At 45.1% G+C, this 23,913-nt stretch overlaps 1 protein-coding gene across 3 annotated transcripts in view; it reads right to left on the bottom strand.

The window, feature by feature from the left end:
• TMEM94 (transmembrane protein 94) overlaps nucleotides 1–23,913 on the bottom strand; it is a 50,282-nt gene that overhangs the window by 10,033 nt on the left and 16,336 nt on the right. For 2 of the 3 annotated variants that reach the window (XM_064395559.1, XM_064395558.1), the window contains 19 exons: nucleotides 20,273–20,392; nucleotides 19,475–19,602; nucleotides 18,757–18,893; nucleotides 17,932–18,128; nucleotides 17,154–17,305; nucleotides 16,771–16,873; nucleotides 16,386–16,472; nucleotides 15,768–15,884; nucleotides 12,011–12,067; nucleotides 10,097–10,201; nucleotides 9,334–9,498; nucleotides 8,895–9,104; nucleotides 8,435–8,750; nucleotides 7,526–7,699; nucleotides 4,261–4,363; nucleotides 2,853–3,070; nucleotides 1,486–1,667; nucleotides 1,147–1,285; nucleotides 418–533 (listed from right to left, as the gene is read on the bottom strand). In XM_064395559.1, coding sequence (XP_064251629.1) covers nucleotides 418–533; nucleotides 1,147–1,285; nucleotides 1,486–1,667; nucleotides 2,853–3,070; nucleotides 4,261–4,363; nucleotides 7,526–7,699; nucleotides 8,435–8,750; nucleotides 8,895–9,104; nucleotides 9,334–9,498; nucleotides 10,097–10,201; nucleotides 12,011–12,067; nucleotides 15,768–15,884; nucleotides 16,386–16,472; nucleotides 16,771–16,873; nucleotides 17,154–17,305; nucleotides 17,932–18,128; nucleotides 18,757–18,893; nucleotides 19,475–19,602; nucleotides 20,273–20,392 — 2,826 coding nt within the window. The remainder of the gene's footprint in view (nucleotides 1–417; nucleotides 534–1,146; nucleotides 1,286–1,485; nucleotides 1,668–2,852; nucleotides 3,071–4,260; nucleotides 4,364–7,525; nucleotides 7,700–8,434; nucleotides 8,751–8,894; nucleotides 9,105–9,333; nucleotides 9,499–10,096; nucleotides 10,202–12,010; nucleotides 12,068–15,767; nucleotides 15,885–16,385; nucleotides 16,473–16,770; nucleotides 16,874–17,153; nucleotides 17,306–17,931; nucleotides 18,129–18,756; nucleotides 18,894–19,474; nucleotides 19,603–20,272; nucleotides 20,393–23,913) is intronic. The other variant, XM_064395561.1, reaches the window with a different exon arrangement.

The raw sequence follows: 23,913 nt of genomic DNA, 5'->3' as shown, positions 1-23,913 counted from the left end.
GTGAGGTCTTTGTGAAGCAGGAAGGGCTGGTCTCACACTCCAACCACTGGGCAGCACCAGTCTGTGGCTCACAGCTGGAGGAGAGAACATTTCTTCTGTCTGCATGGAAAGTGGGGATGTTCCCACTCCCTGCCCAGCCCGTGAGACCCAGAGGAACTGAGATGCAGCTCTCAAGGTCACCCCAAGTTTGGTAACCTGCACTCCCAAACTCCTAAGCAAAGAGCTGTTCAGCAAAAGTAACTAACTGAGAGAATCCCAGATTTCCCAGGCTCTAGACACCAAGCTGGAAGAGGGTGAGAGAAATCAAGGGTCCCAAAGGAAACCAATCTCCTTTGAAAAGGAATTTCTCTGGGAGTACTGAGGTGACACTCCTGCCCATGACAACAGCAGAAGGTGTCCAGGGAGAGGGGCCCTCACCCTGTTGCAGTCCTCCAGGAAGCTGGGGATATCACTGTCTGTTGGCTGGAAGCTGATGAGATCTGAGTGCCCTTCCTCTTCCATCAGCAGAAGTCCCTCCACATCATCTCGGGACACTGGAGCAGAGAGAAGCAGCATAAACAATCACAAAGCTGCCTCTGCCACCCCTGTGCCACCCACGTGGGACATGCACGTGGCACTGCAGAAGCCAGGAAACGTGAAGTCTGATTTTCTGGGTTAGCAACACTCAGATCTCCCACTCAGTCATATAAAATGCAGTATTTTTAGATGACTAATCTGTTCAGAGGTAGATATGTGAGCCTAGTCTCTGCTCTTTTGAGACATGATACTTTATCTGTTCTGCTGTCCTTCTAGGGGAAGAGAATAAAGAAATCCCAGCTGAAGTAAGAAAAAAAAAAAAAAAAAGAGTAATGCACAGGAAAGTGACCTTCAGTGGCTTGACCAGGGTCCCAGCAAGAACCAGAAGCACTCATGAGCACAAAAATTCATGGCAGCTGGTGCATAGAAGGATGTGTTTCCTTGGTACTGGCTGGCTAGAAAGGCTATAAATGTGATGTCACTTACACACACACCTGAGGCCCATCCAGTTTTGTGCTCAAAGCTCTGACAGATCACGTGTCTGGTGTGGACACAGGAACCTATGAAGGGGTTCAAAAGAACCACCCAGGACACACATGGCATTCACAGTGACCAAGGCACAGTTCTCACCCTGATGGAGGTCATCGTGCAGGGAGCCAGCATGGCTGGGGCTGGATGGGGGGATCTCTGAGCCAGGCACATCACCATTGGGTGTTAGGGATATGTGGCAATTCCAGCCAGTCTCCAGACCCATTTTCTCAGCAAACACCTGTGGGTGAGCAGACAAAGGGTTTTAGAGTGGCTTCCCAGGCCAGAGCACTGCAGACTGATGCCATACTGGAACACAGGCACCTTCTGGACTCATTAGTGGGCTGAATCAGATTAACCTCAGATTGCACTGGAGCTAAACTCTCCAGTCAGACAACCAGGGGCCATGCAAGGTCAGGGGGGTCAGCAAAGACAGCTTACCTTGCTTTTGAGCTCATCTTCCAGGGAGAAGTAGACAAAACGAATGCAGGCATTGACCAATCCATCAATGAGGCGGACAATGTCAAGGCGGGCCTGATACTGAGATGAGACCATTCCCATGAAGATCTGTCCACTCAGAGCCTGGATACAGTCCTCCTTCTCCATCACTTCCCCAATCCCTTCTTCAGGCATGCAAGCAACACGCAATCCCATTGAGACATGGGAGGCCACGTGTGCATCAAAGGACACGTGGTGGGGAGGCCACCAAGGTGACACCCAAGGACACGGTGCCCCGACACAGAAATGTGCAGGGACGCAAATACAGGAGGGAAGATGAAGAAACATCCATTTGTCCCATCATACCCAGTCACAGAAGTGGTTTCAGGACATCCCCACACAGGAGACCAAGAACACAAGTGGGAAACAGCAAGCATGAAAAGGAAAAAGATAAAACAGAAGGCAGGGATCAGTCACAAGGAATTTGGGTAGAAAGGTCAAGGATGTGTGCTTCATAATGTTCACATGTGCATTTTAAACACATCCTACTGTGCCTAAACAACATGGTAAGTCTAGCTGAGGCACAATGGCATCAGAGCACGAGGGGCTGATGCAAAGGAACTGAATCATGTTCCCTGCAAAAACTTCCAAAAAGCCTGCAAAGGCTCTTTGACAGGGCTCCTTCACCATCAGCACCACATCAGTCTGTGGTGAATGGGGGCTGGATGCAGCATGAAAAACAAAATAATAAAACACTTCACACAGGTGGGACTTAAAAGTGTCATAATTGAAAACAGTCATAATTGTTCCTAGCTGTTGGAAACCCCACTAGTCACATTTTACAGAATGGAAGACCACGGCAGAAAGAGGTTAAGGCTGGTTTTCCAAAAGAGCCTCCTGGTTTTATGTAATGGTATGTGCTTCCTTCTCAGTTTCCATTGCTGTTCTGAAGGACATGTACATGTCATGTTCATCTAGTGGGAACCAGTACAGCAACAAAATCTGTGAAGGATCAAGAGTTGCATAGCACTATAGACTTCAATCCTTTGAAAAGCCCATCACATGTGATTTCCATAAAATCAGACAAACAGCAAAACAAGTACTGAAACACCCAGAAGTCTTGACTTTCTGTAGCCTACTTTAGAAACAGACTTCCCACAAGGAGAAGAATTTCTCTGTAAGCTTCAATAACTTAACTAGAAATACCCCTACCAGCTGCCACATCGCTACTTCCTCCGAAAACGCATCTACTCCAGAAACTCTTCCTTCCAAACTCCCATCTGCTACTCTGAATAACAACGTTCTTACAGCTCTAGACTGATCAGCTGCAGCCCCTGGGCGAGCTGCAGAGCTGCTGCAGCCACACATACCATCTGAGCTCCAGCTGTTCCTGCGGCTGCTCTGCTTGATGGGGGTGGTCCCGGGCAGGTCGCAGCAGGTGAAGATCGCGCTCTGCCCCGGCACCTGCACCAGCTCGATGCACTTGCCGTTGAGCTGGGAGGACAGGGCACAGTGCATGGGCTTGTATGCAAAGGCAGAGCAGTATCCTGACAGGCAGGCTCGCTGGTAGAAATCCAGCACCTTCTTCCTGTGTGCAAGAGGGAGAAAACAGGGAAAGTGAGCAAAAATGTGCCACGTTTCTGATAATACAGAAATGCTATTCCATGTATTTGGAAAAACATCTTCCATAAAGAGTGGTTAGAAAGGCTGAAGAAGCCCTTCCCTACTGCTTCTGCATTCTCCAAGCTGCAGGCACTGCAGGGCAACAAGAACACATATTCCAGCAGGGGCAGTGGTGAATGTTTCTCTTTGCTCATCAGATTGATGGGTATGAACACAGAGCTCTTCAAATACACTTATTAATATAATGTGCTCTATATGGCTGCCAGATGACTCCAAGAAAGTTCACTGCATGACAGCAGAAGCTTAATTCATCAGATATAATTTATCTGTAGGAAGATAAATACCAAAGAGGGAACTGACAACTCTGACAACAGGATCTATGGCAGAGATAGTTGCAGGAGCAGACTTTTCTCTTATCCCCTTTCAGAGTCTGGGTCCCAGGAGCTGTATTTAGTCAATATTCAGTCACTGAAATAAGGTAAAGTTCCTTCTCTAAGCTGAATTCACAAAGTTAACAAATTAGGCTACACATCAGATTTTTAATTTGCTTGTAACGTGATCAATATTCCAAAAAGGATAAGTGGCAGTTTTTTCACACCTGAGGATAAGTAGATTTAGAAGAACAATATGAAAAGTCACTGAAACTAAACATTACTGGTCTGCTGTACCAATAGGAGCAGCAATTCAGCGTGTAGATGAAAATGCAGCACACACTGTCAGGTACTGCAGCAGGACTCCAAGGGTGTGATGCATTGTGTGGACTGGTTCAGGCACCATTGATTATTTTGCATTTCATGTAAGACAACAAATTTTTCTTGAAAAGCAAAAAAAAAAATCCTCTGCCACCAGCATGACCTGATTATAATTTGGCCCTACTACACAGTACAGTCAGAATCAACTTACAAGAGAACAATATCCCAACAGATACAGTAAGAAGTGGCTGCTCTTCCAGTTCAACTGAATGCTTGTTGATATCTAATCTCTTACATGCTATGATAACAATTAATTACAAGCAGAGATGGCTCATGTTCATAACCTACTTGAAGCTCTTAAAAAGCTAAACAAGCATCACAAAAAGAATTTGAACAGAGAGACCAGGTTCCCTCTGCATTTTATATGCAGCTCCTGCATGCCCCACATGAGAAAGCTGCCCACCTGTCAGAGCCAGAGAGGGGGTAGATATCAGTACCATCCCAAAAGTCAGTGCAGGCCTCAAGGATGATGTCAGCTGTCCCATGAGAAAACATCTGCTCAGTGCCTGAAGTGTAGGAGAACAATGAGTCAGCATCACACATACAGCTCCCAGGAAGGGCATATCACACCAACTGCTCCCTTATTTGTTAAAACATGAGTGTTCCCACAAAATGCTTTGATGCATTCCAGATATCCCCTTTTCCTCTGCTGAAAGTCTCCAGTCTCCATCAAGAAACTGTTCAGGATTGATGATGCACCTGCAACTGCCCTTTGTCTAACTGTGGGTTCAAACAGGGCTGTGATAAAATATGAGCCATATAGTCCCTTCCTATTCTCCCCTTACCCAGTGTATCAATCCTGCTCCTATAAAGGTGGGATAATATCTTGCTCCTGCATCCCACAGAGCAGAAGAGAAATTCCTTTGTGCCTCTTGTCTGGAAAGTACAAGCAGCAGTGATGAGCCTAGGGGGATCAAAGTCTGCCTGTGCTGCAAAGTGCATTCATTTTTAGGCCAGATGTAGAACTAAAGGGTAAGAGGTATTCTGGAATACTTTTCATTCAAGTAGCAGAAGATAATTTGACAGTGTGACCTGGCAGATAACAGCCTATTTCACATTTTCACCATGAAAAAATTTTAAATCAGGATGGTCAAAAGTTCAATATAAGAGACACTAAAAAAGTAACTCATGTTGTCTTTAGGGAAGAACTGAAAATCAGTGGACACCACAGCTTGTCCTGGCTTTCTTTCTCCCCCTATTTTAGTTTTTAATACAGACTCAAAATCTCTTATTCCCTCTTGTAGTCAGAGGTGTCAAGAAGTTTTTCTCAGAGGTGTGTGACATCCCTGATGCAGGTCCCAGGCACGGGACACAAGTTCAGGGACTTGGGGCTGTCTCCCCTGCACACCTCCTGCTCCCTCTCATTTGTATCAACCCATTAACATTTCCTGCACGTAGAGTCTCCCTTCCCTCCTCCAGCTGCTCTGTGACTTTGCCCCCAATAGCTTCAAAGCTGAGCTAATTAAAAAAAACCCAAAAAACAAAACCTAAAACACTGCCAAGAAAAACGAGCCCAAAGGCTTCTCGCAGGCATTGTTGCTGACTGCTAATGCTCACACTGGCAGGTGAAACCCAGAGCCAAGAATATCCCCTCAACACAAACCAGCAAGGGACCTTCAGGAGCACCAGAGGATTTTCCAAAACAGAGCAGCTCTCTGCTTTTGCTATAAATAGTCATCACAAGCCAAGTTTATCAGCATAACAAACCTCCAAGACGAATAAGAGCTGTGTGTGAAAGAAGGAGCCTGTCTCAGGGACACAAAGGAGCACTTGTGCAGAGCTCTGGTTAATTTTATTGTATAAACACCTAATCCTTCCCACCTTGCTCCTAAGGTCAGATAGTCCTTGCTTGGAAAGAGGGAACAAGAGATGTTTATCCATGCAAAACCTATGTCCTGGACACAGAGCAAGAGCTTGCAATGACCACGTGCACAGATGTACCCACACTGATGCCTGTCAGCAACTGCAATCCATTAATTCCCACCAGAATCCCACACCACAGCCCTGCTAAGGGAAAAGTGGCAATGACTGCAGACACTTTAAACTGCAAGGAGTTCACTGAGCTGTCCTTGCCAGTGAAATGAGCTCAGCCTTTTCCCTTCCCAAATTGTGAACTCTCAGGCCAGGATTTCTCTGGCAAAAGGTAAAAAACCTAATGAATAGGGCAGGGGGTATGACAGCCATTCATGGCTGCTGGGACTCATTGGGAAGAACCAAACTGCTCCAGCTGAGCCAATGAGACAGATCAAAAGGAATGGAGCAGTGCAGCTCCAGCAAAGGAAGACAGAGATGGTGAGACATGAATTTCAATAGAATAGTAAGGAACATACAGATAAGCTGCCTCCTATTTCTGCTACAGCTGTAGAATTTATGTATCTTGCTTTGACTGCAGCATGTCATGGGAGTGGGTGGATTCCAAGATTTATTCACAAATAATGTGTGGAGAGAGGTAAGTTATGATCATCTGGTCTGACTTCTGCATAAACAGAGCCATTTGACTTCATCCAATGTTATCTGCACAATCCAGTATTTCTGGTTCTAAAATGGCAGGATTTTAGGAAATTTCAAGGGACAAGACCATTGTGTGAGAGGTGTTCCAATGGTTAACTAAACCCAACTGGCAAAATTCCTCTTAGAATTTACTCTAGACAGCATAATCCAGGTCACACCTCTTCGTCTGAGCTCCAGGCTCTAACCTAAACCGTTTAAAATTGAGGATAAGGAGTTGAAATGAGGCAACATTAAAGGATTTTTCTCTACACTAAAAATCTCAGCATCCAAACAATTCCTATTTACGAAGGCAAGATAGCAGCAATAAGAACAAATGAAAAAGCTCCTCCCCAGCTAAAGACAAGAATTTAAGAAGAAGTGGGTGAGAGAAGACAATTTAACCTGGTAAAACTCTGGCCAGCACAATGATCATATTTCAGACTCAATATTGAACATATGTCAACTCTAGAGAGCCAAGTTCAGTCAATTTAAGGAATTACAAAGAGACTAAGAGCTCTGAGAGGCAAGCTGTTAAATCTTTCTGAGGTGCTTTAAGACCTCAGCCAGCTGTACATCCTTTCCATCCTGGCCCATTCCTACGAGAGCAGAAAGGTGTAGAAAGAGTGGAGAAGTCTGCATGACTTCAGGTTTACATTCATGGTCACTTTGAGTTTGCATGGGAGTTTCGTGATTTCTTTTTAGTATGCAATATAGGAGTGTGTAATATAATACACTAGACAACTCACAAAGATATTGGTTTATGATTTATCAGAAGGATGAGCATTATTAACTAAAACCCAAAGTGATATTCAACCCCACGCAGTATTAGTTTCACTACCATCATGAAGTCTATTAAAAACTCAATAAACCCATACCACACTCTGTACTGCCATTTGTTCACAGAAAACAGGTCTACTATACCTAAAATATAGTAGCTATCTAAAATATTTTTAAAAAATTATTTGTGATCCTGGAGTGAGCCAAGGCTGGGAAGAATTTTCCCCCCCTCAGAATACCACAGATGATCACTGAGGTTTGTTAATCACATCTGGCCATGGGCAGAGCAGAGGCATCACCCCACAGTGATTCCAGGCTCCTCCAGCCTGACATTTTCTGGACTCTCTGAGGAAAAGCTCCCCCTGTGCCAAGTGGATGCCCAGAAAAAAAGGCAGCCTTACTGGTATTGGTGTCCTTCACAAAGAGGTTAATCATGTGGCTCAGGGGGGGTCTCCTCTTGGTGATGGATGAAAGCTTCCCCAGGATGGTTTCCTTAACCATCTCATCACTTGGCAAGCGGTACAAAGCCAAATAGTTCTCCTGCTTGAAAAGATCTTTAGCACCTGGTGTGAAACCTGAAACACGAACAAAAGGAGGAGGAAAATCAGGCTCTAATCAATGCAAAAGAGAAGTCCCTTCTCCTGATTCCGTGCCACCCACTTTGCCTGTGCTCATTCTGACACCTCCACAGCAACTGGTAGGTGAGCTGTGCTCACAGTTCACCTATGTAAATATGGCTCAAGATCTTGGATGAAAAACACTCCAAAGGACTAGATGAGTAATTACAGTGTTCATGCTCTTGTTTACTGGTGAGAGTAACGGTGACATCACAGGACAGGCAGGGAAGTGAGTTCAAGTTTCCAGTTTTTAATCCTAGTGTTACCTCTAATCTCTTACTGCCCCTATGCCTCCATTTTCCCATCTGTAAAATGAGCTGATGTACATTATTTATCCCCAAACTCCCTGTAAAGCCCTACAGTAAAGACAGGCCAGATATCTGCTCATTAGCAGGTATTCTTTGTCTCCTGATGAGACTGACAGTCTCACACCAGGAGAATATGAAGCCTAGCCAGGGCTGGCTGGCACTATCCTTGATAACATTTGTTCTTGGACAGCACTGACAATGTCAGAACTCGCCAAAAGCCATCTCTTGAATAAACTCTTCTGGCAACCAAACAACAACAGAGCCAGCTCTGTATTTCCACCTCCTCAGCAAATGGGACTGGGGAAATATTCTCACACTCTCCAAGGATTAAGTGTCTATTGACAGCTCTGATTTCTGCATGTCTGTTCATCCAGCTGCTGCTCACCTATCAGCCTGGCAAGCTCACAGAGGCCCCAGGGCACGTGGACAGGCAGCACAGCATTGTGAGTCTCCTGCAGGGCGATGTTGCAGAGGTGGTCGGAGAAGCGGCACAGCCGCTCGGTCACGCCGGCGTTGCACAGGTTGAGCAGCACGTTCAGGCCCAGAGGCTTGAGGGAATTCAGGTGCATGTGCCAGTTGGAGTCATCAAATTGGATGCAGGAGGGGTTCTGCTGGTCTTGGGACAGGCTGAGCATCTCCAGGTGGTAGTCACACACAAAGTCTTCAGCCTCACAAGCCAACACTTCGCTGTCCCCAGCAACCTGGTCCAACAGGCAGAGAAATTGTGGCTTGTTACAATGAATACAGTTTGAGCCTGGAATCCTGCAGGGAATTCCCAGTTAAACTCCCCAACAATGGGTTTGAGTTGGTGTTACAGCTCCATAAAAGCCTCCAGGAAGTCTTACCTGAGTGTGTTCCTCCTCTCCACCCTCCGTGTCCTTGCTAAAGCTCACGTTGGATCCAGAGGGATGTTTGTTTCTGCTGTTTGGCTTCCGGTGGGCAGAGGCTTCAGGAGCCTTTGGAGCATCACCAGACCAGTTGTTCCTCTCCTGTTCATTGGCCATGTGCACTGTGTCTGCCAGGGGGCCCGAGAGCAAAGCATCTCTTTCATGGGGCTGTGGGAGACCAACAGAGCACAGGGTGATGATGCAGCAGCTGAACACTGCTGCTTCACCTGCTGCTTCAGGACTCCTGTAGAAAAGGATCCCTGCTTGCTTCCTCATCTTTAGGCAAAGAAATATGGCACAGGACTTCTCTACAAGGCCCCTCTATAATATCACATTTTGTGTCAGTCAAATTATGATCGCAGCCAACACATGACATTATGGACTAAGGGTCACCCACCTCATCTTCCATCTCAGGATGGCAGAAGGACCGTGTGGAAAGCTCATCAGTCAGGTCCTCGTGGCTGTCATGAGGTGGTTCCACCTTCCCACTGAAGAACAGAACAGTCTCTGGGCTGGGGTTTGGCCAGGAAAGAATCCCCTGCTTGTCTACACAGCAGAGCACCTAGAACATCCCACAACACCCACAAGAAAGCAAAATCTTAGTGAAAACATCTGTGCTCATGCATAGTTGTAAATATAATGACTTTAATAAACACATGGGAGGATAGACAAGTCTCTCCCTCACCAACTTGCTCTCTGAAGAAACTGCACCTAATAACACTCCAAGAAATCCAAAAATTCCTTGCTCTAACAAGACTGATGGGTTGCTTAACACCAATTTTACTTCAGCATATTACAAAACTATGCATGCATGAAGACTAAGGGAAGGAAGCAACTATTCAACCTATTTCACCTTTCCAGGACCCAAACCAGCTGGTTCTTGCATAGGAATCAAGAGGATAATTTAACCAGAACTAGGGCTGGAAGATACAGACATCCTGTCAGATGTCACAGAGTATCTCAAACTATTGTTTTAGCCTGTAAATGTGCTTGGACATGACAGGACAGTTATAAACTCTTCTACAAAGACAGGTGCCTGAAGGGTTTCTAATTCCAGCCCAGTGAACTGCTTGCAGTCTGTGCTCAGGAATGATGACACAAATGATGCAAATGAAGCATCCTCACAGGGCTCCTCTTTCTGACAACCCAGCAATACTCACAGTGACAGATCCCAGACTGTGGAGCAAGCTGGAAGTGAAGCTCAGAGTTGGGGAATTGCCTTTTAAGACACAGAGGAAGTGGCTCCAGATACAGCGTATCATTTCCTGAGGAGGGAAGCAGAGGACATCAGCCAGTTAGAGACTCCTTCAGTGGAAGATGAAGGGAGGGCAGGGAAAAAGGGAGTATGACATTACCTGCTTTCACTTTCAACACACTGTAAGATAGACATCAGCCTCTGTGGGAACCTGTTACCTGATACAGTGCTGGTGTTCAGGGAAAAGCATTTCTTTCCCTTTGCACTGATTGCTAACAGTCAGTCTGCTTGTTGACTTGAGAATTCACTGAAACTACCTCTCGTCTACCCAAAAACACAGAAATTAATCCTGAAGTGAGTTCATTTCAAGTGAATCAGTTGTCACCTCTTGGTGTTTTTATCCTGAAGTAACTCAAGCCCTTGGACTGTGGAGTTTGAGGCCTTTGAGTTCCCACCACCATGCTGCAAATCAGGTAAAGGATGGGGTCCCTGTGCTGAGGTGACTTGCTATAGGTTACTGAGGCAATGATAACACCTGAAACAAAGCCAAGGTGCCCTGACTACTCCATTCTTACAAAGGAATTGTAATGGAACAGAAAGAAGGAGGTATTTTGCAAAATTAAAATGTCCAGTTGGCACCCTTCATTTTCTGCACAGATATGTTTCACAGGGAGTCTGGATGGCAGTAATCAATCCAAGCACTAGAGCTGTGTGTTTTCCTCTGGCAATCCTAAAGCCAGCAAAACCAGGACTGAATTACTGTGTTATTTTACTGCTTTTTAGCTGTTATTCTGGAATACTGTGATTGCAGAGCACTTCCCCCAAAGCTCCTCAAATCATGTTCCCTGGATCCTAATGGTTAGTTCAGCAGTAAGCTCAAATGCAAAACAATCTGGAGCTATCACCAAAAAAAATGCTCTTATTTAAACCAGTTTCTTGTAAGCAAAAATGTTACAAAAGGAAAGAAACAGATCTCCTCAACAAGGCAGATCAGCTAAAATCAACCCCATTTAATACCTGAAAAACATCTCAGCTAAATGATGAACTGGCACAGAAAGGCAACAAAATATTCAGCAAAGGAAAGACGTGTGTGCACCCATGTGCACTCCTCTGAGTGACTGGGAGCAAGGAGACAGGAATTGATTCTTGTCATATCAAGGGATTCTTAATCACTCCTGGAGTCCATCTGCCTCCTTATGGAAAGGGGAATCTCTTAACACCAGACAGAGAAGATCTTTCCTCTACCCACCTGTTTAACCTGGATGATGCAATTTATAGAGTGGCCAGAGTAGTTCCTTCCCCAGCAAAAAGGCTCCTGAATGTTTAATTGCCCCAGCTCTGGAAGCACCAGTAATGTGCTTAACCCTGATAAGAAGCCTATGGGGCAGGATCAGACTTTTAAAGAGCCTGAATATCCCATGGCCCCTCTGCAGTTTGGTCTGGGTGCTGACCACTGTTCCCTCTGGGTTTTAGTTTTGGCTTGAACAAAGTTTTTCTGGTACAAGCAAAATACTTTGCTTCATTCAGACACACACCATACAAAGTTTATTTTACTTCTAGAACAGGACTTGAAAGAGGTACTATCTCCAGGACAGAAAATTTTGATTTCAAACCATTTGCAATATTCAGAAAAGCCCAACTGGACTCAGTATTGAGGTCACCTCAAACTCCAGTCAGCACAGCAGTATTTACATGGGGAGATGGAGGGCAAAGACATGCAACCTGCATGCACAGCAAATTAAAGCAACAAATGAGTGACAATGGACAACTGACACAAGTCAAAAGGGTCTAGCAACAAGCAGGAGATCAGAGAGGAAGGGAAAGGATACCATGAAGTTCTGCAGTGAAGATGGAGGAAAACAATTCATAATAATAGTACCTGAGAAGATACCATCTCTGTGTAGCTGCTGAGAGTGTCCTCTGAAAACTTAGCAAGCTGCAGCAAGAGAAGAGACCAGTTACTATAATTGTGCTCAGAAATGTGCCATGAGGAACATCCTTCCCACAGGATGTGCCTTCAGGGAGGAGAAAGCAGGAGTCCTGCTCTGTGGGAGCTGCTGTACCAAGGCAGACCGAAAACTCATCAAAGCAATTACGCCTTTAATGGACTCTGTTTTTATCTACTTGTGAAGCACAGGCAAAGGGCTTGGTGCTGAACATCACAGAGGAACACACAGTCATTACCTAAATGTCTACAGAGAAAATAATAGCAATTAGAGCCAGAGGAGGATCTTTCTGGGTGGCTATTTTTAGTTAGAAAGAGCCAGGATTGAGTGATCTGATTTTAACTTATATGGGTCAGTTACAGGAAGGAGGCTGGAAGATGGGTTGGAAAAGCAGGTGCCTGGAACACAATGGACACAGAGGACTGAGGCAATATGAATGGGATGTGGAGAGGAAATGAAAAGAAATTATAGCAGGGCACCATCACGGTGCTCTTGGAATTACCCTGAGAAATTCACTAACTCAATTTTAGCATTCAGCACAAAGCTATTCCACACTAGATGTAATCTTGAAAAAGTTTAAATTTAAGTCTATTCACAGCCACAAGTGACCATAGTAATTACATTTATATGTAAATAAAACTATAGCCCCAATAATAATGCATATCTAGCATTTGAAAAAGGATCAGTTTAACAAAGCTGAAAAAAGCCAAGAGAAATATGTCAATATTCATTTAAATTGAGAACTAGGAAGGATAATTAGGAACTCTTTAAGAATATTTTGTTACCATTTAAAAAAAAGCAACAATCCTACAGTAAAAATAAGAGACCATTTTAATAAAAATAGAAGTAAGAATTAACATAAAAAATAAGGAAAAGTACACCAGTTGGTAATTAAAACCAGACCACTGCTTGTTAAAGACAGTGAAATTGCAAATGACATTGTAGGCAAGGCAGACGTGTTAAATAAATATTGCTATTCCTTATTCAGTGATACAATCATACCATATGATAACTATGAAATATTTTCCATTCCAACACCAGCTACAGAAAGTAAATATGTTTAAATTAGCAGGTCTGGACAATGACTGTTACTGCTGATTTTGCAGAAGGCTTGAACTATGGATTAAGTCCCAGTTCAATGGAAGTGGTGCCAATGCCCAAAAAGGGAAGGAGAACCATCCAAGTTACCACAGGACCCCAGACAGACTTTGATTTCAGACAGAATAAAAGAGCAGCTAATATGAGACTCAATTAAAAGAAAAGAAGTGGAATAATACAATCAGTGCCAAACACCACAAATATATGAGCAGCAAATCTCCTTAAACTATTGTGATATCTTTTTTGACAAAATTACAAATTTGTCTGATAAAAGTACTGCTTTTGACATAGACCATTTGGTAATTTAACTTGATTCTAAATGCTTGACTAGTTTTCTAATGAAAATACCAAAGTAATAGGGACCATGTTATATATTAGAAACAGACTATCTCTAAATGGAAGAGAGACAGAAATTATTTGCAATGATGTTTTACTACCTCAAGCAGGGACAAATCTGGGTATTTTGTTAATAACCTGAGAGAAAACTAAAACCAACATATTACTGATAGAGACTGTAAAGGATACAAAGTTTAGGGCAGGGTGCAATGTAAAGAGGAGAGATCACTCACAGAACAATATGGATTGCTTGGGCAGTATGCAAAAACATATATCCCAACAGGCACAAAACTAAGGCTGTGTATTTAGGTGCAAAAAATGGAGATTGGACTCACAGGATGAGGATTCTGCAGCTGAACAAAGCCTGGCCTTTTAAAGCAGTGACTGAAAGATCTAATGGGATGCTTTGTTGTACAAACAAGGGAACACAGAGTAGAAAGTCCAAATTATTCTGAAATTTTTCAAAAGCACAGCTATTACTGGAATATTTTGTGGGGTTTGAGATTCATAACCCTACAGTGTCCCTGAAACAGTGGAGAAAGCTAAGAGGAATGCCAAGAGAAAGATTAGAGGTTTGGAAAATATGCTTATAGTGCCTCAAGGTGCTTGCACTGTTTACTTAACCAGAGATGGTAAAAAGGAATGTGAGTAGTTACAACAGACCAGAATTTTGATTGACGTGCTCTTTGCTCTTAAATCTAGGATACAAAAGATGTAAATTTTCCAAGGGCTGGAAATCAGATACTGCAGAAATTCCCACTAACACAGAACGTCCATCTTTAGCAGTGAAGGTAAATAATTACTGACAAAGCCTATCAGAGGCAGTACAAATGTTCTCAAACCAACAGCAAATTCTTCTCTAAAAGGAATGTTGCAGCAGTCCAACTGTGGTAATGAAACTTGAGGCAGGGGCTTGTTCAGGGGGGGCACTGCTTTGTGTCCTTTCAGCCACAAAGGTCACCTCTGGCCTTGAAAAATTTGGAATCAAACAGCTTGAACATGATAGGAAGGGGAAGAAAGTGGAGAAGCAGCCAAGTTGCCACCAAGGAGGCCAAGTGATTGGAGAGGAGCAGGGTCTTACATGCTACATTTTGAACAGAGAAGAGAGAAGGAAGGAGGGAAATAAGAGAGACAAAGTGACTGCCCTGGTCAGGGGGTGAGCGACCAAGGCATGTCACAGCAGCTGCTCTGCAGCAGCAAGATGGAAGAGCATATCTGAGATGCCACAGAAAGAGCTGGCTGGACAGACAGAGCTGCCTGGACAAGAAAAAGGAGAAGACAGGAAAGGAAAAAAAGGAAGGTGCAAGTATGAGTGACAGGGCAAATGGGAATGTTGAGAATGATGAAGCAAGGAATCCAAGGAGCTCTGGCTTTCCCCAGCTGAATTGTGAATTGTGAAGGGAAAGAGGGAGGTTTCAAAAGTAGAAACCAAGGGATGCTGAGAATGAGTAGGAAAGGTAAACTGGTGAAAACACTGAAAAGAGATTATAAAGGTGCAAATGCTGCTAAGGAATGTAACAAGACCTTCCTCCCAGGACACGGGCAGCTTACTCATGTTCAGCTAGAGAGAAAAGAATAGAAAACACAGACCCAGGGCCACAGAGGCCAAGGAAGGACAAGAAGGAGAGAGAAGCTCTCTCCAAGTAACAGAAATCAGCACAGAAGACAAACAGCTCAGTGCACCTCAACAGCACTGCCACCAGCACAAAAGAAGGGACAACACATCCAGCTCAGGACCACATCCCATCAGACCACCAAAGTGCACTGCCCAAACCAGCACAGCCACCAGAAACTGCTCTTACTCCCTGACCCAGCCAAAGGCCACGCCTGCAAACAAAGCCCCAGAGCCTCAGGAAAGGATTGTTCAGCCCACAAGGCATTACAGAGGACATGATGTATCTCGTTCCTTCTCAGTGGCTACACATTGCCCAGTTAGAGCCACCACAGGGCATTTATCTCCATGTTGACCCCTCTGCCAAACTGTATTTATCTGACAGAAAACACATGCCTTGAAGAGTATTATGGAATCACCAGAGCTTCCTATCACCTTGGGACATCTGTAGAGAGGCTGAAAAAATTAAAGCATCTGTTCAAGAAGTAATATTGCACTCCAGGGAGAGGGGACAACAGCTGGGACAACCAAAGATCCAACAAGGTTTTACAATTATGTGGACACATCTGCTGAATTCTCACTTCAAGAGCCTTTTCATCTCCTGCCCTGGTCTCTGCAATGGTTTAATGTGGAGAGAAACCTACCAGTGAGGTGGAGGAGGCCTTGCTCATCTGGGCCAACACTCTGGCTTCTCCAAAGGCTGTAGCAAGAATCCACAGGACAGGAAAGAGCAATGGAAGGATGGGCAAGACACCATTCACCTGAAAAAAAAAAACCTTGTGATCACCAACAAGCACAGAGACAACAAGAAGTCAGAACCTCTCACATGACACCTTTTCCACCACAGTTAGAGGATGGGGATAAAAGGCCAGGGCAAGAAGGAAGGGGACTGGAAGCAGTGCCAAACAGTGCACACCTCAGGGGGGTTTAAAGAAGGAGGCCATGAATCAACCACACCAACTTTCAGCTGTTTTTTCTGCTGAATTTGGCATAAACACGAATGAGTTTAAAGGCAAAGGATCTACCATATATGTAGATATAGATAAACACATACATGGCAAATGAGAGAGCAAAACATTTAAAGGTAAGTCTGTAAGGGAAGTTCTGATGTCCTCCTCCACTGAATGCTCCTGGATCCAGCATGCTTCCAAATTCAGGAAGCCCAGGATGCTGTCACAGGATGAATTAAGTCCTCACAGAGGGAATCCATCTCAGCAGTGCTCTGGAGAGGAGGTGTAGTGAAGCTCAGAGCTCTCCTTTACCTGCAGCTGAAGGAGAGTGTACTGCCAGGAAGCAATTCCAGGAGCTTGGAAAATGAAGCGCACGGCATTGGTGATCAGGAATCCAGCCTGCAATTCAGAGATGACACTGTCACCTAACACTGGCACTTGCAGGGAAGGTGTTTTGAGTGCCTTGTAACATTCTCAGCCCTAGGGAAAGTATGAAAAATATATGTTTGATCTGCTGCTGCAGTTCCTCCCTCCTCTCATGGCTTTGTGGCTCAGCATCTCTGAACTGCTCAAGGTACACACAGAGTCAGCTGCATGAGTGAGCCTGGCCACAACTTCCTGTTGATGGCTACAATTCTTCAGATTTATTGACAAAGCATGGCTATTCTCAAGGACAAAGGCTTGGAATGAGACCTACCAGCACGATAGGGACAGCATATTTCAGCATCACTGACTGTACAGTGAACCTCTCATTATCCAGGGCTGTCACAGGCCGTGACAGAGCCATCTCCAGGCACCACCTAAAAAACAGAAAACAGCTGGAAATTTCAGCAACCAAGACCCTAACCCTTCACTTTGCTTGGATATAAACCTCCTAGCAGACCTGATCAGAACACTGTGCTCAGCCTATGCTATGAGGGAAGGCTGTCAAAAGACAACATCTACAATAAGAGTGAGGCACTTAGCAGGGTAAATTAGCAGTATTGCCAAGAAACTTCTCAGGTTCCTCACCTGCTTAGCAGGAAGGCAGCAACAAGGACACAGACAGCTGGCTAGGCACTGTGCCCACATTTAACCCACCTGACATTATCAATTATTGGGGTTTTCAACACACGGAAGAGACGATAGAGCTGAGGATTCTGAGGTCCCTTCTTCACTTCTCCCCTTGGGGAGGGCGGGGGTGAGAAGGGTGGAAATAGATCTCCAGGCTCCAGAACTATGTGCTCATCATCCTAGAAGAAAGGTCAGAGAGCCCAAAGGCTTGTGTTCAAGTACATCTGGTTATTTCATGAGAACTGGCACTTGGAGTGAAAGTTACAATTAAAACCACCAAAGGTAAATTTCAAGCTTAAAACTTTTTCTAACCTTCTTCAAGCAGTAAAATCTTTGTATAGATCTTGTAAGTGAGTAGTTAATTTACTTCTACATCAGGTATTTTATATTACCTTCTTTTATAACTAATCAGTAGTAAGGAGAAGGTCAAAGCAGACAAACTTTATTTCTGCACATAAAAAGCAGGATAAAAGGTGAGGTTTGTATGTCATATTATCCTACTAGATAGATTCACTCCACTTATATTTAGCAGCACATTACATTTTCCCCTTGACCTGAGAGAGGAGGAAATATGGTGCTTTTGTATAACATTAGTGTCTCCTGTCCAGTGGATTTGGGAGTTCATGGAGCAGATGCAGCCTGGCTAGCTATGTGCCATCCTTGACTGAACTGGAATTTCAAGCTATTTTCAAGGTCAGAAGAAACCAAACACTCCAATAATTTGTACTCTGGGAATTAGAGTATTAGCATGAAAAACCTGGGAAATAAATTGTTACAGGCCAGGGAAATCAGACAAGCAAGTTACCTTAATCCCTCTCAGAGAAGCAAATGATTCCTGGCCTGGCCTCAAAGCCACAACATCTCCTTCTACCAAGAGGCTCACGGGCAGGTTGACAAGATGGCCATCCCTGTAGGCCCAGTGAAGGGACCAGGATGGGGCATAAGGCATGTGAAGGTCAGGGTACATGGAGTCTGGCCATTTCACCTCTTTGCCAAGTGTATCTGAAAGCACAAACGAGAAAGAAGGAAGTGGTAGCAATTCTGGATTTACATCCTGTAGTGGTTGAGTGGTTTTAAGTCCCCCAGTGCTAAGTTCAGCCCATTCCCATGGTCTCTTATCATCTCTCTCTTCCTCCTTGCTGGCTTCTCTCTCCACTCGGTATTAAAAACTAAACAGTCATTTAAAAACCTGTACAACAGAAAAGCTAAAGGCTGTCCTTAAAACTGCCCCACTGAAATGAACTGCCCCCTCAGGTCCCTGCTGAGAGGATGCTCATGCACAGAAATTTATTTCCTTCTGCTCCGTGTTGTGGTACAACCCCACGTGTTCTCCCCTCCTCATCTGCTGCAAGGCAGATATTTTTGTGAGGATATGAGGATTTGAATTACTCCAAAGCACAGCCATAACAGACGCCCACCTGCTAACACACAGCTTGGAAGCACATGGCCACATGACAGCTCAAAATAACTATTTTACAGGACAGGCATGAGGAGAACACACTTCCCACAGCCTGCTTCTGTGCAACACGGGGGAAGGTTAGCAAGCTTAATTAGGAATGCGTGTGATCAGGTTTGGGGAAAGATTCAATGGGTGGAAAAGTGCAAATGGGACAGATGAAGGTGACCTCACCATTTATCTTATCAACGATGGTCTGAAGCCTCCTCTCCACCTCTCTGCACTTCAGCCTCTCCTGACGCCCGATCATGAGGAGATCCAAGAGGAGCAGGAGGAAGAGTGCCAGGGCATTGACTATCTCAGCACCTTGGCTTCACACAGCAAAACAGGAGGAAGCAGAATGCACATGAGGTTTGAGTAAACAAGCAGAATACACTGCCAGACACCCACAGAGATAAACACTCAACTGCCTGGTTGTTTATTTCCACATTTCACAGATTCATGGCTCAAAAAGAAACACATGATCACACTTCTTTAGGATAAAGACACCAGAGAGGTCTGAAAGGACCCATCTCAATTAAAAAATACTTTACAAATATGGTCAATGCATGTATAGCACACTAACTTCTCCCATGAGCCACTAATTTCTCCAGTTTCAAAATACTTCCTTAACGATGATAATGCCTTAAGAGTCTTAAAGATCTAGGAATGCTGTAGGAAAAAAAACCCTCAGTCTCTCCTATTAGAAGTAGAATTAAGGTCTATTAGAACTAGAATTAAGTTGGCTGAAGTTCTGTGAAAGGGAGTGACAGGAAATTACCAGTGTGACTACGCTGACACCTAGATATCTGGACAGAATGAGAGACAACACTTATGTCAATCACAGACAGTACTAAGATGATCCAAAACCACCACCTTGCTTCAGTTAAGCAGCACAGGAAGCTTTGCTCACCTCCCCTGTGGCTGGCTCCCATAGCAGCACAGCAGCAACAGCCCTGCCAGCAGCATCAGAGAGGCACCAGGCCAGTGGAAGCAGGAGCAGCGGTTACCATGGTACAGGAAACTGCTCCTCCACACCTCCTGCAAAGGGAGAGCAGCACACAGTCAGCACTCATGGAATACAGAGCCAGACATTTGGAAAAGCAGAGTGGGAAAGGGGGAAGACAGCAGCTGGTGCTCCAGGGAGAAGAGAACTTTGCAAAACCCCTGAAAATGACACAGAGCACCCCAGGTCCGTTGTGTGAATCCTTCAGCACCAATCCATACTCTGCTGGTGAGTCTGGGTGAACACTCTCTGCTTTTCTCTTGACTGGAAGAATGAAAAGCCTTCTGTGCCAGGCTGCCCCATTGTCACTGACCAACCAAGGAACACTTTCAAGCTTCTGCATAAACACTGGCATTTGTATTCAACACACATCCCAGGCAAGCACAGTGGACAAGGGGAGACTGTTGGGCTTCACAGCTCTTTTATCTCCACCTGAGATGGACCCTCTAAGCTCACTGCCCTTAGTGGCTCTTGAAGTCCTGAGATCCTTCACAGGGCAAGAGGCATCTTCCCACGGAGCTTTGGCATCCAGGAGAGAAGAGCTCACAGAAACTCACCCTTAGATTCCTTGCTTTGTTCCCAAGGACTGCAGCAGTTCTACACCCAGACATTCTTGGGGGGAATGCAGCCAACTTCTGTTTAGCCCTCATCTTTACTTTGAGAAGGGAAGACCAGGTGCCCAGCTTGTGCTGTTTGGTGCCTCACCTTCCATGAAGTCCCTTTTTTCCGTTCCTTCTGATGGCCCTCCAGCAGTGCTGACAATTGGTCTCTCAGGATCGTGAGGGCTTTCTTTGTGGTAAGGCCCAAACTTGAGGTCATCTCATCCTGAGGTGCCAGAAAAATAAACTGGTTAGTGCTTCCCTATTTTCCTTTTAGGCTTTTTCCTGGTGGCTGACAGAGCATGTGGCTGTGAATGTCCTGCACTCATCATCACCAGCCTGATTCTCCATTTTCCTGAAATCATCTTCCCTCCTGTGAACTTTAGACTGCTGGCTGGAATTAGAGCACTTAGATAGTATCAAGTAAACAAACCGGTCCTGACTGTGCTGATAAATACTTTATCAAAGCACAATACCAAGTCATTTCTGTGAAACAAGATCTAATCAGTAGAGGCTGAGGACAATACAAACAGAGGTTATGCAGGCTTGAACTGGTATCAGCTTGTAGAGACAACAGAACACGGCTATGGTAGAATTGTAATGATACAGGATGAATTTTGCTAACAATAGTAAAAACTAAGTAGTAGAATATCTGCAATTCAAAACAAGAGTGGTGTAATTTCCACCACTGCTTGCTACAGATTTTTGTGTGTAAGTCCTGCCTCTGTGGCTACTTTGAGGCATAAGTTCCCAGATTTGAATGCTAGGCTGTAGATCAGTTCAGGACCAGACATGACCCCACCACCAACTCCTCCTTTTACAAGAGCAAACACTGGAGTTTTAAGTGCTGAACTGCAAGGGAGACATTTGGACTTGCAGGAAGCACAGAGTTCACACACTGCTCCCTCAGCGCTCATCAAAGAGCAGCAGTCCCAAAGGAGTGTCATGGAAAATGCTGCCATAAGATGTTGGTAACAACAAAGTGGGGTAAACACTTGCATTTCTGGGCCAGGAGTATGAGCACTCTCCTTTCTTTCAAATCACAGATTGCAGTGAGGTACTGTGGGTACCAGATCACTGACAGCAAATCAGCAGGGAAGAACAGGCAGGCGTCCATGAGAGGGCTACAGCAGGGAAGTGGTAAATAAAAGTTCTCATGGGCATTTCATGTTTTAATACAAACAGATTGAGCATGTACAACACATAGGATATCCTGCATATAGAAATGTTCACATGTGCCCTACTGTGCCCAGAGTACAGAACTACTGAACACAAACAGGCAGGAGGTTTGTCCCTCCTGTCCCAGCAGTGTGACACTGCCAGAGCTCAGGTAGGAGCTGCAGCTCTTCCTGCTCTGGGAGCCCTTCCCAGCCCTGCCAAACCCACCGTGGTCTCAAACTGCAGCAGTTCTGCTCCTCAGGGGCTGCTTGCACACACCCAGCTCTGCAAGTGCAGCTTGCCTCTGATCTGTTCTTCCTGTTCCTTAACTGCATGGTTTCGTGATGAACATTTACTGGAAACTAATCTTGGACTTCGGACTCATTTGCATTGATGGTCCAATCCAAAACTGTAACAGTGTTGTGGAATAGAACATAAATTCTCTTTCAAATACCATCTACCACACACAAACACACACTCTTCTCACCTATCAGACACAACCTGAAACAGCAAATTCTGTCCAGGCAGAGTCCAGCAATGCTGCTTTAGCTGCACTTTCACAGAACTAAAAATAATCCTGCTGCAGTTTTCGTTCTCTGTGTCAGTTTTAGGAATAGAGGAAGCAGTTCTGTGTTGTTCTTGGAAGCAGCCCAGGTAACATCAGCACAGAACTAAACATAGGAGTGTCTCAAAGACTCCCAGAGGAGAAGATGGCAGTGGAGCTGGCACCAGCCGTGCTGCTGCACCACAGAGTGCTGCAAACAGGAGTGTCTGAGAAGAACACTGAGCAAGGGATAACCAGGATTCTCTCTCTTGTCTGACTGCTGCCTGTCCAGGGCAGAGCAAGGCACCCACAGATGTATAAATCCTAGATAGGTAAATAAAACACCCTGAATGAAAGGCAGCAAAAATAATGGGAACTCCAACTGAAGAGCAAAGTCTGCTTAGACATCAAGAGCTACAGAAGAAATGAGAGGAAAGCTGCACTTAATGCCAACATCTACTGCAGTCACACGGTGCCTGGAAAGAGCAAGTGCCACTGCACAGCAGGCAGCGAGCACAAAAAGGCAGCAAATCCAGAGGTAATCAAAAAAGGTCCCTGAAACACTTGCACACCTGCTCCAGACTTTACACAGGAGTTCCCGGTCTGGCACGGTGTCAGTCAAGATAAGGGCAGCCACACAGGAACGTGGCTGTAGCAGGTGACAAAGGACAAGTGCAGTGTGGCAGGGCTGGGAAGAGGAAGGGCAGGAATTGTTAAACACCCATCCTGACACTCAGAACATGGAGTATTCGGCAAAGGAGGCAGAACCATCTGGTAAACAAACACTGCACTGCTGTGAGTGAGGGTAGCTGGGGCACTGGGGTGACCTGCTGTGGGTGAGCACCAAGGGAAGGAGCCTGGGACCCAAATGAAAGGGACAGGCAAGAAGAGCCCCCATGAGCTCCTGGCAAGGGGCAGCTCCAGGTTTTCTCAACAAAAGCTGCCCTGCTGAGTCATCAAGTGCTAATGAGGCATTTTTCAAATGCCCTTAAGTAAACCTTTGGGAAACCCAGGCCTCTGAAGCTGTCCCAGAGGGATCTTTCCAGCCTTTCATCAGCTGCAAGTGCTCTTCCTGCCACAAACCAGAAAGTGAGCACCCCAGGGTGAAGAAGCCGTTCACAGGAGGTGTCAGTTCATTAATAAAACCCTCAACATTCACATCTTTGCTTTGGAAAGTCACACTCAAAGAGAAAGCTGCTAATTTTCCGGTCCAAACAGAAACAGCAAGACACCTTCCCACCCAGCTGCCTTAGCACAGGGCTTCCTCTGAAGAACAACAAAGAAAGAGCAGACAGTAAATTCCAGGTTACAGTGAAAGCAAACCCCTGATGGGTATCACGAGGCATTTTAAAAGGCTGTACTTCCCTTTTGCCTGTGCCTAAAGGCAGAAAGTCCTAAGGACAAAATGAGCAGTTGCTTCCTCCTTTGCCCTGGAGAGCACAGGAGCCTCTAAGTGCACTTAGGGCTCCTCTGGAGCTGACCCCTGCCCTGGCCATCCCAGCCCCAGGGTGAGGGGCACAGCTGGAGCCAGGTAAAAAGGGGATGATTGCATCCTTCTGCCTTAGGATGATATCAGGGCTCCAAGAGTTGTGATCTATGGCATGGCTGTTAGGGGAAAACAGTGCAGGACATTTCATTTGTGCACGTGATTTTATTTTCTAGAGGCAATGAATGTGCTGAGGTGTGGACTGGATGGGAACATGAAAAGATGTGTGAATTTCTCCACTGGTAGTAAATATTCTACATGTTGAATTACTGCTTACCTCACCTGAAAACATTTGGAAAAGGGGATCTGGGATAGATCTTGCAAATGCCCAGTTTTAGGAGCTGGTTTGGCTCTTCAGGAAGGAAATAAGAAGCAGCTCAGAGGCAGGAGTTGAGGAGTCACATAATCTGTAGACTTTTCTTTGCCTTATCCTTTCAGTTTACCCCCCACATAAATAAGTTGTCAAATACCAAGGAGCATTTTAAATCCATAGCCTTGCCTGGCTCATGGGTTCTCTTTGCCTTCCTCAGGGGTTGCAGGAGCATTTTCAGGCTGATAG

The sequence above is a fragment of the Passer domesticus genome, chromosome 20 (assembly GCF_036417665.1).
Source record: "Passer domesticus isolate bPasDom1 chromosome 20, bPasDom1.hap1, whole genome shotgun sequence".
Classification (NCBI taxonomy): Eukaryota; Metazoa; Chordata; class Aves; order Passeriformes; family Passeridae; genus Passer; species Passer domesticus.
Note: the sequence above shows the minus strand (reverse complement) of the source record. Positions and strands in the feature narration are given on the sequence as shown.